The sequence below is a fragment of the Meles meles genome, chromosome 16 (assembly GCF_922984935.1).
Source record: "Meles meles chromosome 16, mMelMel3.1 paternal haplotype, whole genome shotgun sequence".
NCBI classification, from domain to species: Eukaryota; Metazoa; Chordata; class Mammalia; order Carnivora; family Mustelidae; genus Meles; species Meles meles.
In genome coordinates this window covers 68,017,859-68,036,681 of record NC_060081.1, presented here as the reverse complement: position 1 = coordinate 68,036,681, position 18,823 = coordinate 68,017,859, and the positions used below count along the sequence as shown (strand labels likewise).

At 46.4% G+C, this 18,823-nt stretch overlaps 1 protein-coding gene across 2 annotated transcripts; it reads left to right on the top strand.

Moving 5' to 3' along the window:
* Nucleotides 1-3,507: 3,507 nt before the first annotated feature.
* Nucleotides 3,508-18,505, top strand: SPINT3 (serine peptidase inhibitor, Kunitz type 3). 2 transcript variants are annotated; one of them, XM_045981253.1, is made up of 3 exons: nucleotides 3,508-3,622; nucleotides 15,435-15,554; nucleotides 17,409-18,505. In XM_045981253.1, the coding sequence occupies exons 2-3, from the start codon at nucleotides 15,491-15,493 to the stop codon at nucleotides 17,717-17,719; spliced, it is 375 nt and encodes a 124-aa protein (XP_045837209.1). In that variant the 5' UTR covers nucleotides 3,508-3,622; nucleotides 15,435-15,490; the 3' UTR covers nucleotides 17,720-18,505. The 2 variants fall into 2 exon arrangements, with proteins under 2 accessions (XP_045837209.1, XP_045837210.1); XM_045981254.1 differs by lacking the exon at nucleotides 3,508-3,622 and having other exon boundaries at nucleotides 14,827-15,554; nucleotides 17,409-17,624; nucleotides 18,131-18,505.
* Nucleotides 18,506-18,823: the final 318 nt, after the last annotated feature.

Below are 18,823 nucleotides of genomic sequence, written 5' to 3'. Positions count from 1 at the left end.
AGGGGACTTAGCAAAATGTTGCACAAGAACCTAAAAGACACTTTATGGGAGATGGGTACTTCCTTGATGGCCATCTCCTAGTTTCTGCATAATCGTCTTAGGAGGAAGACAGCAGACTTGGTCGGTGAGTTTCTTGGGAGTAGACTTGGGACCAATGTGGAAGGGCAGGGCTGAAGTGATGGAGACACTTTGGGGTTCAAAGAGAAAAAGACAGTGTTGTAAAGATGGGTGTCTCCAGCAAAGGACAGTATAATTTAGTCAATATGAATCCTAGCAAATGTTTCAGTTGCACAAATTACACGCCAGGTTCTTTGGTCTAAGGGCTCAGCATGTTTTAAGTCATTTAGCCTCACAATGACCCCATGTAGGGAGAGGACAGGTACAGAGCAGTTAAATAACTTGTTCAAAGCCACATACAGTGTAGCGGAAGATACATACCCCACCCTTACCTCTGGGAGCTGCCATGTTCAGTGCTGCCGGCTGACTTCCAAGGGCCAGTTTCTGTACCTCTTTGCCTAAGGGTTTTCTTGGAAGCCACACAAAGGAAACCTGTGCACAGAGCAAGCCAGAAGTCCTCAACCAATGAGTAACAGGGGGTTGGTGTGTAAACACCTTTCCCTTTCTTCGTGGGGGGGGGGGGGAATCACTGCAGGGAAGATATTCTCCCCACCTCTGCATGGGATTAAGCACCAGCCACCGGCCAAACCAAGATTGTGGCTTTGATAACTCAGTGTTTATTGGCGACCTTTCCTTCCCTTTCTCACCCATCTCCACCTTACCCAATAAGCTGCTTGCCCTCTGCTTCTTAGGAGCCCGAATTAAGACAGACCCAGGTGTTTGGCTCCTTGCAGCCTTTCTGAAGAGGCTGCGCCATTAACTTCCACAGTCTTTCTCCTTCCAAGGGGCAAAGGCTTTGGGTCAGGCAGATAGGTCCACATCCCGTCATTCCTCTGCTCTTATGGGTTGAATTGTGTCTCCCCCTCAAAAATATGTCGTAGTCCTAACCCCAAGTACTCAGAAGGGGGCCTTATTTGGAAACAGGGTCTTCACAGAGGTCAGCAAGTTCAGATGAGGTCATTAGGGTAGGCCCTAATCCACTATGACTGGGGTCCTTATAAAAAGGGGAAATCAGGTCGCTGGGAGAATGCTGTGTGAGGACTGACTTTATGCTGCCACAAGCCAAGGGACAAGGAACTAGGAGAGAGGCCTAGGGCACATCCTTCTCCAGTGTCTTCAGAGAGATTGAGGCCCAGCAGACATCCTGCTCTCAGGCTTCTGTCCTCCAGAACGGTGACAGAATAAACAGCTGTTGTGGAAGCCACCTGGCTTGTAGTACTCCGTCACAGCAGCCCCAGGAAATGACTTTGCCAGCTACGAGACATCCCCAAGCCTCCCTTTCCTCCCCCATGGGGTTCTTAGGATGACTGCCTCAAATAATGCATGTAACATGCTACGCACGGAGCTGCTACATGGAAAGGACTCACCGGATGGATGGTTGTTCTTGTAACCGAAACAGGGAGCCCCTCCCCTGCCACACAGACCATGGCGGGGAAGGGGTTCCTTGGACAAATGGACGACTGAGCCCCACTCTCCTTCTGTTCTCCTTCAAAGTCCAGAACAGCCTGCCCCCACATCTAACCCGGCCGGAGAAAGTAAAGAACTAACGTTTTTATGCTGAAGCTGCGTGAAAGTCACCCTGGTTTTGGTGTAGCTTGGGGAAGCCATTAAGAGGTCGATGACCCTGTCGTGGGTTTGCTTCCCTTACCAGTTTGACTGGGTCTGGAGACAGGAGAAGGGGAGATTCCACTGCTCTGTTGGGCAGAAGAACGTAAAGTACCACCATTCCGAGGGAGTGTAGCAGTTAAGGTTGTCAGTTGCCAACAACAGAATCCACTCCGGTGAGTTCATTTGGAAAATGAGTTTATTTAAACACAACGCCAGAGAGTCTGAAGCCAGACCGGAAAATGTATCATATCACCGAGGGGAAAGGGGGCTTCTTTAGCAAAAGTCCTCCTGCCACCATAATGCTTGGAACTGGGTGAAAGCCCACTGCTGTCAATCTGGGGGATGCAGGTGAGGACATAGTGATGGTGGTTGGGGAAGAGTCCTGGCTTTGAACTTCTCAGTCTGTGGTCACTCCACTAGAGAGGAGACGGGCTCACGCACTCATTCCTTCATTCCACAGAAATATACGGACTGTCTCCTTTGTGCCAGGAACCACACTAAGTACTAGAGATAAAGTGATGGGAAAAAAACAACGGTGGGGGTACCTGGTGGGCAGTCAGTTGAGCATCCAACTCTTGGTTTCAGCTCAGGTCATGATCTCAGGGTTGTGAGATCCAGCCCCAAGTTGGGGTCGTGCTCTGCTCAGAGTCTACTTAAGATTCTCTTTCTCTTGGGTGCCTGGGTGGCTCAGTGAGTTAAGCCTCTGCCTTCAGCTCAGTCATGCTCTCAGGGTCCTGGGATCGAGCCCCAAGTCGGGCTCTCTCTTCAGCGGGGAGCCTGCTTCCCCTCTCTCTCTCTGCCTGCCTCTCTGCCTACTTGTGATCTCTCTCTCTGTCAAAAAAAAGACTCTCTTTCCCTCTCCCCGGCCTCTCCCCGCCCTTTCTCTCTCTTGAATAAGTAAATAAATCTTTACAAACAAAACCAAAAACAAACGAAAGGGCATAATTCTTGCTCTTGTGGTGCTTCGATCTACTGAGTGCGGTGGAACTAAACCAAGCAGGCTGCCGGGAGGAAGAGGCAGGGTTCCGCGGAGGAGGGGTAGGGATGAGGAGGCCCTGCGTGGACCGTCCTTGGACTTTAGCATCTCAGGGGAGTTCACTTGCTAGACTCTCTGCAAGGAGCAAGGAACAGGCTGGCTATCATCACAGATGACCCCGACTCTCATAGCTCAGACACTAACAGGTCCTGGATCATTCCAGAAACGAGCCACCTCCATCTCCCCCTGACTGGGATGACCATCAAGAAGGAAATGAGTGGGGCACCTGGGTGGCTCAGTGGGTTAAAGCCTCTGCCTTCGGCTCAGGTCATGATCCCAGGGTCCTGGGATTGAGCCCCACGGCAGGCTCTCTGCTCAGCAGGGAGCCTGCTTCCTCCTCTCTCTCTGCCAGCCTTTTAAAAAAAAAAAAAGAAGAAGAAGAAGGAAATGAGTTTGCCATGCCCAGATGGTGTCCACTCATGAGCACTGCAGATGGCTCTGCAGGGTGGCATCCTCAGTGTTCCCATCTGAAAAGGGGGCACAGTTGGGCCGGTTCAGATTATCTCTAGGCACCACTATCAGGGACATTCTGCCGAGTCCCTGGAGGCTGTGCTCAGACTGTGGTTTCACGAGACGCTGCTGCCACTTCCTTCTCAGGAAGGAGTGAAGGGCAGGGGCCCGTGAGCTCCACCTCTTTGCTAGCCCCTCCCCTCCCTGCCCTGCATCCCACCTCACTCATCTGTTTCTGGCTCATTCCTACCACCACAGGTGCAGATGCAGCCCAGCTCATCCAGGAGGCTGTTCTCCTTCCCTCCACAGCCACCTGGAGTGAAGGCCGGGCAGTGGCTGACAGTGACGCTGAAGAACCACTGGATCTTCAGGGCCTTGCAGCAACCCGGGTAGGGAAGCTCCAGGAAGAAGGTGGGCCACAGGCCTGCGGGGTTGCTGCTCTGGGTCAGTGCTGAGGTGTCAGCACAGCTCCGTCTGCACGGGGCACAGCTGAAACAGCCAGCATGTCTCCAGATAGAGAGTGGAAGGGGATGGGGAGGGTGAAATGTACAACCTCCATTCGGTGGCCTGGTTTCTAGGGCATTATTATTGATTTTGTTAGATGTCACAATGACATGGTGATCATGTAAAAAATTATATATCCTTAATGAGGTGTTTATGAATTCATTGGCATGATGCCTGAGATGAGCTTTGAAAAAACTCCAGGGGAAAAAAGGACATACATAAGCAATATTCTCCATATGTTGATAATTGCTGAAGCTGGATGGTGGGTGTGTGGGCATTTATTATACTATTCTCTGTATTCCTGTGTATGTTTGAAAGCTTTCCCTGTTTTAAAAAAAAAAAGTTTTAAAAGAATCATGCTGTAATGAAAAAAAGCATGGAAGAAAGCATACCAGTGTGTTAACTGTGGCTGTCCCAAGGGGTTTAGGAATAATTGGATATCAAGGGGGTGTGATGTTATGATATATAGGAAATAGATATTTGATCATCCTCCTTTTCCTGGCACAAAGCTCCTAAAACCCTTGGATTTCCATAAATGATGGAGCCATAAAAGTGTCTTTCACTACCTCAGTGAGGTAACTTTTGGAAAGCCCCTAGCTAACCAAGAGAGAGGGATTCCCCTGGCAACAGTGTGAGGGGAACCAACAGTGTGATTTAGGGTTGGAAATGTCAGCCCCTTCCCCTGCCTTAGAGGAGGGGGAAGGGGCTGGATATTGGTTTAATCACCAATGGCCAATGATTTCATCAATCATGCTATTGTGCTGAGATTTCTATTTTAAAAACTCCAAAAGGACAGGATTCTGAGAGCTTGAGGGTTGGTGAACACATGAAGGTTGGGAGAGTGGCATCCTTGGAGAAAGCATGAGAACTTTGCACCCTTTCCCATTACCTTGCCTGATACATCTTTTGTATCTGGCTGTTCCTGAGTTCCATCTTTTTATGATAAACCTGTAAGGTACTAAGTAAAATGTTTCTCTGATCCTCTGGCAAATTAATCAAACCCAAAGAGGGGATCATGGGAACCTCCAATCTGTAAGTAAGAACGGGTAAGAAATACAGGTAACAATCTGGACTTGCAGTTGGCATCTGAAGTGAGAGAGGAAGGTGTGCAGTTTTATGGGACTGAGAATTTACCTGCAGGATCTGCCACTATTACCAGGCAGACAGTGTCAGAGTTGAGTTAAATGGTAGTACACCTAGTCAGTATTCACTGAGAAATGGAGAATTATTTGTTGGTGTTGGAAAAAAACAAACTCTTACCAGTGGAGGGTTCAGAAAAAGTCTTCCCAAAATGTGCCACTTTGACATCTGGTCCATTTTAAGTTCAAGGCAGCTGAGACCCTGTGGGGTCAAGAAATTTTTACACCTCCCTTAACTACCTAGAAGAATCTAAATTGGGGATCTTTTACAGAATAAGAGTTAATACCAGAGATAACTTATCTGCCTAACTCATCTGTATGACAGGACAAACATCTAATTACCAAACATCTGCCCTTCCTCATATTGTCCTGTGACTTGCCCTCCTCCCTCTTGAAGCCCTGGGCCCTTATCCCATTCCTTAGCCCAGGAGGGCCTACAGACCTCGTTTTGCCTTTTTGTCTTTGAACTGTTCATGGATGTTGGGTTCCTGTAAATACAAAATTAAATTTGATTTTCTCCTATTAATCTATCTCATGTCAATTTAATTCTTAGGCCAGCCAGAAGAACCTTTGAAGGACAGAGGAAAATTTTTCCTCCCCCACACTGGCGATGGAGTCTTAAAACTTTATTTACACATCTTTATTTCCTTCCACTAGTTATAATAAGCATATATGACTTTTATAGTTCAAAAATAAAGAAATATTTAAAATAAATATGCCACATTTTTTGCAACAAATAAGTAATATTGTAGAAGAATATTGACATTGGGAAATGGCTGCAGGATATTGCAGGTAAGAAAACATGGCGTCCAGCGACATCCTGGTATTTTAAAGAACAGAATATGTGCTGTGAGGATGAGGATGCCAATTCTTTTTTGTAGCAGATCCCTTCTCTCAAATGAAATACTACTGAAAGAAATCTGTCTGGTAAGAACCTGGGTGTGGGGTCTGGAGTCCCATCTTCAGCCCTCTGACCATCCCCCACCTTCCCACTCCTTCTTACCCCAGTACCCCCAAGGCTCAAGGAGCCTCTTATACAAACCGGACTTCATTTTCTTTAAGAGTTTAGCAATTCCACTCACGGGCTGTGTGATTTTAGGTTAGAAGATTAACCACTCTGAGGCACAGTAGCCTAGTCAGTGAAGTGAGCAACCTCATAGATTTGTTGAGAGGATTAGAGATGATGTCTATGAAATAAGTGACAATGAATCATATTCAGTGTTAGTTATGTGAGTAGATATTCAATGAACTTGATAAATTCTAATTTAAGGCTCCTGGTTGATATTCAAGCTATAAATAACCCAGGACAAAATTGTCCATGAAAAGCCCTTGAACCTCACCCCAACCCATCAAAGCACAATAGACTCATCCCCAGTGACCCTCCACCCAGAGACCAACACAGCCAGATTTTCCAATAGTAGCGTAATGGTAGGATGCTTCTTTTTTTTTTCTGCATCAGATTAAGTAAATGGCTTCCTTTTAAGGATTGCTATATATAGATTTTATTTTTTTTAACCCACACACATATTATATGCCAGCTAAAGTTCTAAAATGTATTATCTATTCAGGAATCAGAAAAATAATTATCATATATTTTACATCTGAGTTATCAAAATGTATCTTTTTTTTTTTTTTAGATTTTATCTATTTATTTGAGAGAGAGAGAGAGAGCATGAGAGGGGAGAGGTCAGAGGGAGAAGCAGACTCCTCACTGAGCAGAGAGCCCAATGGGGGACTCGATCTGGGATCATGACCTGAGCCAAAGGCAGTCGCCCAACCAACTGAGCCACCCAGGTGTCCCCAAAATGTAATATTAAGTCCTAAGTCTGTATTATTCAATGTGTTTATTTAGCCACAGACTTTTTTTTTTTTTTAAGATTTTATTTATTTATTTGACAGACAGAGATCACAGTAGGCAGAGAGGCAGGCAGAGAGAGAGAAGGAAGCAGGCTCCCCACTAAGCAGAGAGCCCAATGCAGGGCTCCATCCCAGGACCCTGGGATCATGACCTGAGCTGAAGGCAGAGGCTTTAACCCACTGAGCCACCCAGTCACCCCTAGCCACAGACTTCTTAACCCCTTCAATAAACTATCAAGTCAATAGGGAGAAATTTCCTCTCCAGAGGGCAAAGGGAAAGCTCTCATTTATGAGAAAACATGTACATCGATTTAGAAGTTGCTTTCGTGCACATAAGGGACCACAATTCTCTATTTAAAAGATTTTTTTTTTTTTTTTGACACTGGAAATCAAAATCTGATAAACATCTGAACTTGAAATCGGGAATGACTCCTATTCAGGTCTGAATGGAAAACTCTTGGGTCTCAGCGGATCAGGGCGGGAACTGGGGTGAGGCAGGATCAAGCAAGTCCAAGGGCAGCTCTTGTGTTTTTTGACAATGTTGATACTTTCTTCATAAAAAGCTTTTGGCATTAATTTTGATTTTTTTAAACTATTGTATTCAAAAACAACTTATCTGGATTATTAAGCTTTTTGGCTTCTCTTAGATTCTGTGTGAGAGGCAAGTGCCTCCCTCATCTCACCTCTGGCCCAGCCCTGCTCCTGAGGTGAAGAGTAACTTCTCTCATGGTGGGTTTCATGCGCTGCATATTCTTCTGAGAGTGACTTGATAGGGACCTAGAGGGAAGGCGGCGGCACCGGGTGCCTGGTTGTGGGGGCTGCCCGGCAGAAGAGAAATAAGGAAAGGTTGTGGTTCTAGAGGACAGCCTTACCTGCTTTGTGGCTCTGCCTGCCGCTGCTACTGTCCCCCCTTCACCTTTTGATGAGTGAATCAATTCAGTCACATCCAGTAAGAACTCAAAGGAGAATGGTTTATCTGCGATCTTTAGGTCATAGGGTTTGGAAATCTTTATTTTTTTATATAAATTTTTATTTTTTATTAACAGGTCTGTGAATGGCCAGGTTTACACACTTCACAGCACCCACCATGGCACATACCCTCCCCAATGTCCATAACCCCACCCCCCTCTCCCTAGCCCTCCACCTCCCCCCCTCCCACCGCCCCCCAGCAGCCCTCAGTTTGTTTTGTGAGATTGAGAGTCTCTTATGGTTTGTCTCCCTCCGGATCCCATCTTGTTTCATTTATTCTTTTCCTACCCCCCAAGCCTCCCACGTTATCTCTCAACTTCCTCATATCAGAGAGATCATATGATAATTGATCGAAAATCTTTATTTTTTTTCCTGATTTTCTTTGTCTTCTAAGTTTTCTGTAATGAACACATTACTGCATTTATTATCAGAAAACAGAAAAGGAAAGACGTTTAATTACTCACTTGAGGAACAGAATCATTCCCAACTAAGCAAAATACTTGTTTTATTCAGGAGAACTGGATAGACTGAGGGAGTCACGTATGTCCACATTCCATCACTGTTCGCCTGGACTATTGCAGTATCCTGCAATATATGGTCTGCAATATATGGTAATATATCCTGCAATATGGTCCCTCTGTCTCTGCCCTTGGCCCCACTGGACTCCACTCTCCACTGCAGTCAGAGGGATCTTGTTATCACTTTAGAAGTATTGGATTGCTCCTACATCCAAATGCTTAGCAACTCCCTGTCTCTCTCTTAGAGCCAAAGTCTGAGTTCTTATAAGGTCCTACAAGGCTCTGCACGACCTGCCCACAGGACCTCTCTGTCCTCATTACGTTCCACTGTCCCACCCCACCCGCTCAGCTCCAGCCACCCTGACCTCCTCACTGCTGCTCAAACACACCAGGCAAGTTCTTCACACCTAGTCCGCTTCCTGCACAGCTGGTCACCTGGCATGCTCTCATTTCCCCCCAGCTCTGCTCAAACATCTTTTCACAGAGGGTTTCCTTGACCCTCTATAGTACTGGCATTCTTTATCCCTGTCACTCCCTATCAGCAAAACACTAGCCCTGGCCTGCCATCTGACCCTCTTTCTCTATTGTCTGTCTCCCTCCTGCCGGGCAGGCTCTTTGTTGTGTTTGGTTTACAGCTGTGTCCCCACACCAAGAACAATGCCTTGTAGGTACCTGACAAATATTTGTCAGATGAATTCATCTCCCATCCCCCGTTCACACGGATACACGGCCGCTGAACGGAATGAATATAACGAGATTCCTGTTAATAAAATATCTGTTTGATCAAGGGGCACCTCTGTATAATTAGGAAGCTAGCTCTAACATTCTGTATCCTCAGAGGATGACAGAATAATATCAGACACGGGTGCACAGAGAAGGGCCTTGGGTTATTTTATTACTAATTTTCTAACAGGCTGGGAGAAGCCCAGCCTTCGCCCTCTGGGCAAACTCCCCGGAAGCGCTGCATTTCTTGCTCTCTGTCTCCTCTTGCCTCAGGCACAGCAGAAGCTCTGTTCAGCGGCTCCAGGCCCTTCTGTTTCATTTCAACAATGGAGAAATAAAATCATTGTTTGACACCTGACTTACTTTTTCCTTGGGGAAAGGAGACAGGTAGACAGTCTTTCAGACTAAGACATTGTAGTGGATAATGGACATCATGGGCCATGAAGCCTTACTAAATCTTTGTATTCATGGTTGGTAATCTTTTCAAAGAAGCTGTGTGGCAGGTACCCCCATACAAAGGTGAAAAAACTGAACATAGGTGACTTGCCCAAAGTCACATGGCTATTAAGTGGTAAGGTCAGGACAAGATCCTATTCCAACCCAACCCCTATAACAAAACCCCCGACTTCTGTGGGAAATTGTTAAAATGCAGATAACTAGTAGAAATGCAGATAATAGGACTTTGAGGGCATTGCTCACACCCATTATTCCCCTGTCCCTGAGCCTCACCCCACCCACCAAAGCACAGGGATTAGTGAGTCTGGGTTCTTTCCCTGGCACCAAAGATGTGCTGTCTCTACCAACATCAATCAATTGTCCAACACCAACTGGGCGTCCTACAAGTCTCTTCACTTCTGACGCTAAATCTTCAGAGTTAGTACAGACCCCACAGGTTAAGGGCTCAGTCCCACAAGACTGCCCCCTATTCGGGTGCCAGTCACAAGTCCCTGGGATGACCCATAGTTCTGACCAGCCAGCTGTAAATTCAGAGCTTCCTTGACCACCGGGGGCCCAGGTTCCATAATTCATTAGAACGACTCACAGAACTCAGGAAGGCACTTTATTTACCATTACCAGTTGATGATCAAGGACAAAACTCAGGAACAGTCAAATGGAGGGCTGTATACGACAAGTGGGGGTGGGTGGGAGGACTCAGAGGGTCACCCTCACAGCACCTCCATTTATCACCAACCCGGAAGCTCTCTGAACCCTGATATTGTAAGGACCTATTTAGCTAGAGGCTTCCATCCGGGTTAAACAATAACCTTGTTGTTTAACCCTTAAACTGTCCCTGTCCCCCTTCCCTCAAGGGACTTACTCAAGAACAAGTCCCTGAAACCAGCCCCAGGTAACAAAGCCCAGATACAAGGGTGGGTCAGGCCAGATGGAGACATCCAATCAGCGGGGGGATGCGTACTGTCCCCTAGCTACCAAGGAGTATGGGCCCCGCCCTTTGGGAGGCTTTTGGGTGCCAGTTCTAACCAAGGTGATAGGCTAGGTCAAATGTCTACTATAGGGTAAATTATAATTCAATTGGTCACTTAGGTGTGACCTAACATGACTGTGGAGTTTCCTCTATGTGTTACAATCTCATTGGCCACCTGTGCGTGGCCAGGCCCAACCACATGGCTTTTGCCCTTACAAGCTAGTCTGTGAAATAGAGAAAGGTCGCTCTCTCTTGTAAGAGGGGCAGCCCCAAACGTTCCATCTGATTCTTGATGCTTGGCGCAGAATGAAGCTTTGCTTGACCTTAGCTTGATATCAGTCTCGCTCCTTTAATCACGGACCCATTATTGGGAGATCTAACAATATGCAGGAATTTTTGTTGAGGGTTCTTTACATAGGCATAGTTAGATCTTTGGCCATCGGTGACTGAATTCCCTCAGGAGGCTCCTCCTCCTCCTCCTCCCCAGAGGTTGGGTGAGGGTAGGGGCTGAAAGTTCCAACCCCCTAATAACATGAGTGGTTTTATGGGCCCTAGCCCCTCCAGAAGCCATCCAGGGGCTCCTGCCTGTGGCCATTCATTAGCATCCAAAAGACAGTACATCCCAGGTGTTTCTAGAGTCTGGGCTGGAAGTGGGACAAAGATCTAAGAGCTTTTGTTTCATTACACTACAGTGGGGTTCAAGGGGAGAGGCAGAAACCAGGAACAGAGAATCTCAGAGATGAGGATCAGGTTCTGGTCGGTGAGCATTAGGCAGGATAATGTTTTAAAAGCTGAAAACGTGCCGATTTACTTTTTAGAGTCATGAAAAGTCCCTGCCATTAAAACTTCCTACCTTCCCTGAAGCCATGCAGTGGTTTGGCTCCCCTCACAGAATTGCCCTCCTTTCCAGGTCCCAGCCTAGAGAGGACAGGCGAGCAGGACTTACTTGGGGAAGAGGTACTGATTTCATCCCCCTGGGGGGTGCTGGCTACCAGGGGGCTCAGAAGAAGGAGGAGGACTGCAGGGAGGCAGAAGGAATCATCTTCAAAGCCTTCAGAAGGGCTCCTAGGGAAACCTAGGGTCTGACAGAGCTTTTCACATCCCAGCAGAGGGGTGGGGACAGCCGGGGGAGAAAGGGGATTGGGAAAGGGAGAGGATTGGGGAAGGGGAGAGCCTGGGGTCAGTCCTGTTCATTGCATAACCTCCCCACCTCCCCAGGCTTCTGCCTTCAGGGGACAAAATGCTCAGTAAATAGCCTTCTCAAACTTTATCACATCTGTGAGTCACCTGGGGATCTTGTTGAAATGCGGATTCCTTTCAGCAGGTCTAGGGTGAGGCTGTGAAGGAGAAGCTGCATTCCTTATGGGCTCACTGCTATAGGGTGGCCCCAGCTCCAGTTTCTTCCCTCTGAAATGGTCATCAGAACCACACTTGGGTTAATCGATTAAGAAGTTCTGACTGCTTTGACCAATGGCACATTAATTCTAAGTAGGCTCAAGTCATAAAAAGCCTTTAGGGCAACTTCCACTTTAAAGAAATCTTCTTGTGCAAGGAATAACAGATCAATAGCAGATGGGAATCTCTGATGCCAAAGCGGGAAAACTGGTGGGCGTGGGCCAAGCACCTTCGAGCTGTGAGAATGAATGCTCACCACCTAAATCCAAGGTTCCTGTTTGAGGCTGAGTTGGTCCTGCCCATGTGCCTGACCACAGTAGAAACCCTAGACACTTGGTCTTCAGCGAGCTTCCCTGATGGGCAACACTTCAAATGTGTTGGGCTGGGGAAATGAAACACATCCTGTATAACTAGGCTGGGGGAGGGAAGCCTGTGCCTGGTTTCCTCCATTCTTCTTCACACCCTATGCTTTTCTCCTTTGTTGATTTTAATTTGTATCCATTTGCTGTAAACTTAACTATAACGACTTCTGAGTCCCATTGATGAGGGAGCAGGAGGCTGGCTGAGGACAAAGCAAAAGCTGGCACCTTGCACCCCCTCTCCATCCGCTCCCCTCGGTAGTGTGTGTAGCATTCCTCAGGCACCCCTGACCGCCATAAACAAGAAACAAATAGTTCCCCTTGGTTTACAAGTGTCCTAGAGAACTACAAAGAAGTTACCTTGTGCTATTGATAATTTCCAGAGGCAAATAACTCAGTTCCTCAAGCCCTAAGGTCGCCCTCCCCTCCATATACAAAACTGAAGAAGGCTGAGGTAGAAGGAAATGTAAATATAGTTAAATCTCTTCTGAACCTAAATCTCACTAACAAAGATGCTTGATAGCAGGATTGTGACATCCCACCAGGAATCTCCCAACTATCTTGATGTTCATGGCTTGCCAAAAGACAACAGTGTTCAAGCCAGGAAGACCTCCCGGTATCCCCACCCCACCCCCCACCCCCACCCACCCCCCACCCCACCCCCCACCCCCCCCACCCCACCCCCCGCCCAAGACCTCCAGGAGTATTCCCGGCACTCTGTAGGCCCTCTTTAGCATATGAAAACTCCTTTGAAGCCTCCCTTCCCCTCACCTTCCCCCAACCACGAGGTACATAACAACCTGCCATCCCTCATAACCTGGGGCAGCAGCTCTTTCTCCCCATGGGTCCTGTCCCTGTGCTTTAATAAACCACCATTTTGCACCAAAGATGTCTCAAGAATTCTTTCTTGGTCATCGGCTCCGGACCTCAGCCCACCAAACCTCACCTAGGTTCTAGAACTTCATCACCATGAGTCCTTTTCATGAGTTGAATCTGAGCATGGTCTTGGGGACTTCAAACACAAGGAGTTTCCATTCTTTTCTCCAAATAGAAACTGAAGTCCAGAAAGGTTAAAGAGATGGGCAGAGGTAGCACAGAATGTGAGTGGAAACGCTGATGTTTAAATTTGTCTGTCTCCGGTGGCCATACTTTTAACAAGTACTAGAGGACAAGTGAAAATAATCTGACACAATTCATGCCTCTTAAGTAGAAAACTCAATAGTAGGGACAGAAAATTTATTAAAAGCATAATAGAAGAAAATTCCTTGCCCTATCCAAAATCTGTGTGGCAACTGTATGGCTCAGTGTGTTGAGTGCCCAACTTAATTTCGGCTCAGGTCTTGATCTCAGGGTTGTGAGTTCATTGGCTACATCAGGCTCCATGCTCAGTGTGGAGTCTACTTGTCTCTCTCCCCCTGCCCCTCCCCCCACCTCACACTCTTCCTCTCTCTCTTTCTCAAATAAATAAAACCCTCTTAAAAATTTGTAGATTTGGGGCACCTGGGTGTTTCAGTGGGTTAAGCCTCTGCCTTCAGCTCAGGTCATGACCTCAAGGTCCTGGGATCGAGCCCCGCGTTGGGGGTGGGGGGGTCTCTGCTCAGCAGGGAGCCAGCATCCTCCCCCCTCTGCCTACCTCTCTGCCTACTTATGATCTTTCTCTGTCAAATAAATAGATAAAATCTTTTTTTAAAATTTGAAGATTTTTAGCACTCCATGTCCCATTACAAATAAAAAAAGGAAGCCTGGGTGGTTCAGTGGGTTAAGCATCTGGCTTCAGCTCAGATCATGATCCTGACATCCTGGGATCAAGTCCTATATCAGGCTCCTTGCTCAGCAGGAAGCCTGCTTCTCCCTCTGCCTCACCCCATGTTTGTGCTCACTTTCTCTCTCTCTCTGGCAAATAAATAAATAAAATCTTAAAAAAAAAAAAAGATGCAGAATGATACCAAAATAACATTGTTAATTTACTGGATCTCAAAGAGAAGCAAAGAAGTCTTTAGACATTCAGGTAGGAAAAGAGTAACCCCTAAGGGAGAAAAACTTTCAGGCAACGTCTTAGCAATGTTCCATGGCAGAACTCAGTGGAGCCAGGTCTGCCCAGGTCCCAAGTTTTGGGAAAAGAAAACATAACCTAGGATTTTTTTTTTTTACCCTATCAAATTTTCTTTCAAGTATTAAGGCAATACGCAAAAATTCTCAGAAAATAATACCTGCAAACTCTAATAGTTACTTTATGTGGTGGAAATTCATTGTCCAATATGGTAGTCACTAGCCACATATGGCTGCTAAGTATGCAACATATGGCCAGTATGAATCATGAGGTGCCACAAATGTGAAATACACACCAGATTCCAAAAGCTTAGTATGAAGAAAAGTAAAATATTGCATTAGTATGTTTATTACATGTCGACTGTACATTGCAATGGCAATATTTTGGATATGTTAAGTTAAATTAAGTATTATTAAAAGTAGTCTTGGGTACCTGGGTAGTTCAGTTGGTTCAGTGTCTGACTTATGATTTCGGCTCAGGCTGTGATCTCAGGGTCGTGAGATCAAGCCCCACATCAGGCTCTGTGCTCAGGGAGGAATCTGCTTGAAATTCTCTCTCTCTCTTTGCCCTTCCCCCTACACACTCTGTCTCTCTAAAATAAATAAAGATTTTTTTTAAAAAACTAGTCTTACCTCTTCTTTTTAGTTTTTTAAATGCAGATACTAGAAAATTATACTGGAATGTATTTCATTATATTTCTGTTGCACAGGACTATAGTAGAATTTGGGGAGGGATTTGCTTCTTTTTACTATTCACTATAGCTTGATCTTTTAAAAATAAGTATGTTGATTTATATAAAACAATAAACTCATTGTTTCTAAATTAAATAAATAAAGCAGTGAACAAAGAGCTATGTTTTCTCTCCTGGGATGTCGAGACAACTAGCTGGAAGGATCTGGATGGGAACCAGTAATAACAGAATGGAAAACAGCTAAGTTGGTTTCTTAGTGACTGTGTTGTCCAACCCACTTATTTTACAGATAGGAAAACTGAGGCCACCTAAAGTCACTTTAGGTGACTGAGGCCACCGGTCCAAGCTCACACAGGAACTCAAGTCTGGAGTAGATGAGGCTAGGGACTGGCATTCCAGATGCTCCAGAAACACTGACTTAGGACACTTGCCCAGTAGCCTCCAAGAAGCCCTCCAAGCCAAGTGGCAAGGCCTCCAGGTAGACACCCACTTCCTCTGGGCCCACACTCCTTGCCCAAGGTGCTTCCTTTTCCAGGTAATGAAAGGCCAGGTACTTCTCTCAACTCAGAGGAATAGGGCCCTTCTGCTTCAGTTGCAGGTATAACTTTAGCCTCTGGCCGGACCCTAGAAAACTCGGCTACTGGCACCATGAAGTTCAGACCGCTCCTTGTCTTCTGCGTCCTCTTCTGCGTGGTGAACATCACCAGCTCAGGTGAGCTGAAAGGTTAAGTAGAGGGTCCCTGAGACCCACAGCCTGTGACTGGGGTAGGGGAGGTATAAGGTGGGGAGGCTGGCTCTACAGGGCCACCTGGTCACTTCCACCTCAGGTGGAAACCAGGGCCTAGGCTCGGGAAGAGGCTTGTCTATCTGGAGTCAGACCTCACAGATGTCTATTTGATTGAATTCAATCCTCACCAAATTTAATTTTTATTACAAAGCAATACATGTGTTGGTCTTAAAGAGACAAACAATATGGAAATGGGTGAAGTTAAAAATGAGCCTCCTATTTTACAGAGTCCAAATAATCCTCCTTCTTCTTCTTCTTTTTTTCCAAATAATCCTTCTGTCCAGAATCCTGCTCCCTGGATTCTTATGAGAAAAATAAATCTTCATACTGCTTTAAAAAGGAGGTCAAGTTTTGAAACTTGGCTGTACTCTGGAGTCACCTGGGGGCTACCTGGGTCCCACGTTCCCAGAATCTGATTTAGTCTTGGGTAAAACCTGGGCATTGAAAAGGATTCTAATGTTCCACCAAGATTGAGAATTGCTGCCCTAATGAAAGACCTTGAATTCCCTTCCTAGAATTCTAGCTTAGGGTTCTCCCAGGAAATGCAGCATGTCATATCAATTGAAGATTCTCAAAATGGTACCAGGGAGCAGAGTTGACACATGAACTCATTGTCTGAGGGATGCTATCTTTGTCAGGGAGTGTACATATCAAAGCAGGGTGTATTGTACCCCATGAAAGGATACATTGGGATCCACAGCCAATTAGTAGGTAAGGGTATGTGTGTGTGTGTGTGTGTGTGTGTGTGTGTCGGATAAATCACTTGTGATAACCAGAGCCAGATGTGAAAGGAGTTAAAATAACAGGTGATTCGGTAAAATATATCCATTTCTTTATTTTTTCATTATTCATGGAAACTGAAGATTTTTTACTGTAAATATCTTTTTCCTAGTTATAAAAAGTGATATTTGTTCATTGACATTTAAATACACTAAAAATAATTAGAACATAAAAATCATTTGAAATTCCACCACCCAGGAAAATTACTACAAATATAGTGGTGAACTACCTTCTAGTCATCACTACATGGGTTTATAGCTGTATTTTACATCAACAAGACCATTCTCGATCTTGTCTTTTGAAATTTGATTTTTGTTCCACAAAATTATGAACCTCCCTCCATTTGATTAGCACTATGCTTATCAAGGACTATATGTAACCTATCAATCCCCTGTTGATGAACATCGATATCTTTTCCAAATTATATGTTTTTTTTTGTAATCATAAACAAAGCTACCTCAACTATCTTGAGTCAGGTTATAAGAAACTGTAGCAGGCAGAACCTGGGACTTGAAATCAGAACTGGGTTTAAACCCCAGGCCTCAGGGCGCCTGGGTGGCTCAGTGGGTTAAAGCCTCTGCCTTCGGCTCAGGTCATGATCCCAAGGTCCTGGGTTCGGACCCCGCATTGGGCTTTCTGCTCGGCGGGGAGCCTGCTTCCTCCTCTCTCTCTCTGCCTGCCTCTCTGCCTACTTGAAATCTCTGTCTGTCAAACAAATAAATGAAATCTTAAAAAAAAAACCAAAAAACCCAAGCCTCAGTGATTGGTTTTATGAGTTTTGGAAGATGACCAAACCTCTCTGAAACTGTTTCTTCATTTGTGGGGCAGGGACAGTAATGTCCGCTCCAGAAGGTCACTTAAATCATGCAAAAAAATGGCAAGCACTAGCACAGTGCTTGGCGTAGAAGGTGTGCTTCTAAACAAAAAAAACTAACAGCATGTGTCAGTTCCTTTAAAAGACACCTAAGTGACAATACATGTCCTTCCTCACCCCTGCAGCCCATCTCAAGCAAGGGGCTCCCTGGGAGCTGTCCCAAATTCTGCCTGCCCTGTGCCAGCTCCCCCCAGTGAGGGGCCCCTGCAAAGGCCTCTTCTACCGATACTTCTACAACGACACGTCCAGTGAGTGTGAGCGTTTTCCCTACAGTGGCTGTCAGGGCAATGCCAACAATTTTGAGACCACGGAGATGTGCGTGAGGATCTGCAAGCCCCCTGGTGAGTCCTCTTGTAGAAACAGGAGAAGCAAGGCTGGTGACTGGGGCAGGGTGTGCTCGCGGGAAGGAAGACAGTGTGGTGGAGGATGGTGGTGATGTCCTGATGATATTACTGTGAGAAGTGATGGGGACGGAAATAATCAGATGCATCACTGAGAGGCACCTGCGTGTTTGGCAATGGGGGTGCTGGGGAGGAGACAGCAAGGATGTGGTTGATGGTGGTTTGGAGGGTGAAAATGAAAGCAGTTTTGGTGAGGAGTGAGGCTTTTCATGAAAGTGGTGGTGTTGGCCAAGGGGAAGATAGTTGTGTAACCTTCCAAGGGGACGATGGTGTTGATGGAAATGATGGTGTTGGTGGCGGTGATCAAGGTGGGAGATGAGATAGCTGAGGAGGCTCCCAGGATGGTGTTTGTTGAAGGCGGTGGCTAAAGAGTCCAGCTGATGGCTCTGGCCCTAGGTCACCAATATGCCGGCCAAGAAAGAAACTGACTGCCATCTCCATTACAGAGACGAGGTAAAGGACAGCTGAAGACCATGCCTGCATCCTCCCAGCCTTGTCTGAAAGCTACTGGGCCTCCCTTCCTGGGCTTGGTCCCTGCTTGGAACCCATCCTGTTACCCTCCAGGCCTGGATCAATAAAAGATTCAAAGTTGGTGTGACCTGAAGCTTTCCTATGAGGGTCCTGGGCCTGTCCTCATGAATTGCTCACAACCACCTCAGCTCTCAAGGGTGACCAAACCTGCCTCACCCCTCCCCCTACCCCCTCAGGTCCTCATTGTTCTGTGCTCTCAGAAGAAGGCTAAGGACTGGGGTGGCTGGGTGGCTCAATTGGTTAAGTGCCCAACTCTTGGTCTCAGCTCAGGTCATGAGTTCAGGGTCCTGGGATCAAGCCCTGCATTGGGCTCTGTGCTCAGCGTGAAGTCAGCTGAGATTAACTCCCTCTCCCTCTGCTCCTTCCCTGTTTCTGCGTGCTCTCTCTTTCTCAATAAAATAAATTTTAATAATATTAGAAGAAGAATGAGGAAGAGGAGGAGGAGGAGAAGGAGAAAAAGAAGAGGAAGAATAAGAAGGGGGAGGTGGTTCAGGACAAAAGACACAAGTTTCCTACCACCAGGGAGGCATGGAAGCCAGACTGAATGCAAATTTGGGGACCTTGCACGTCTGTCTCCAAAGCCCGGCCACCTGTTCCTTGCTGCCTGG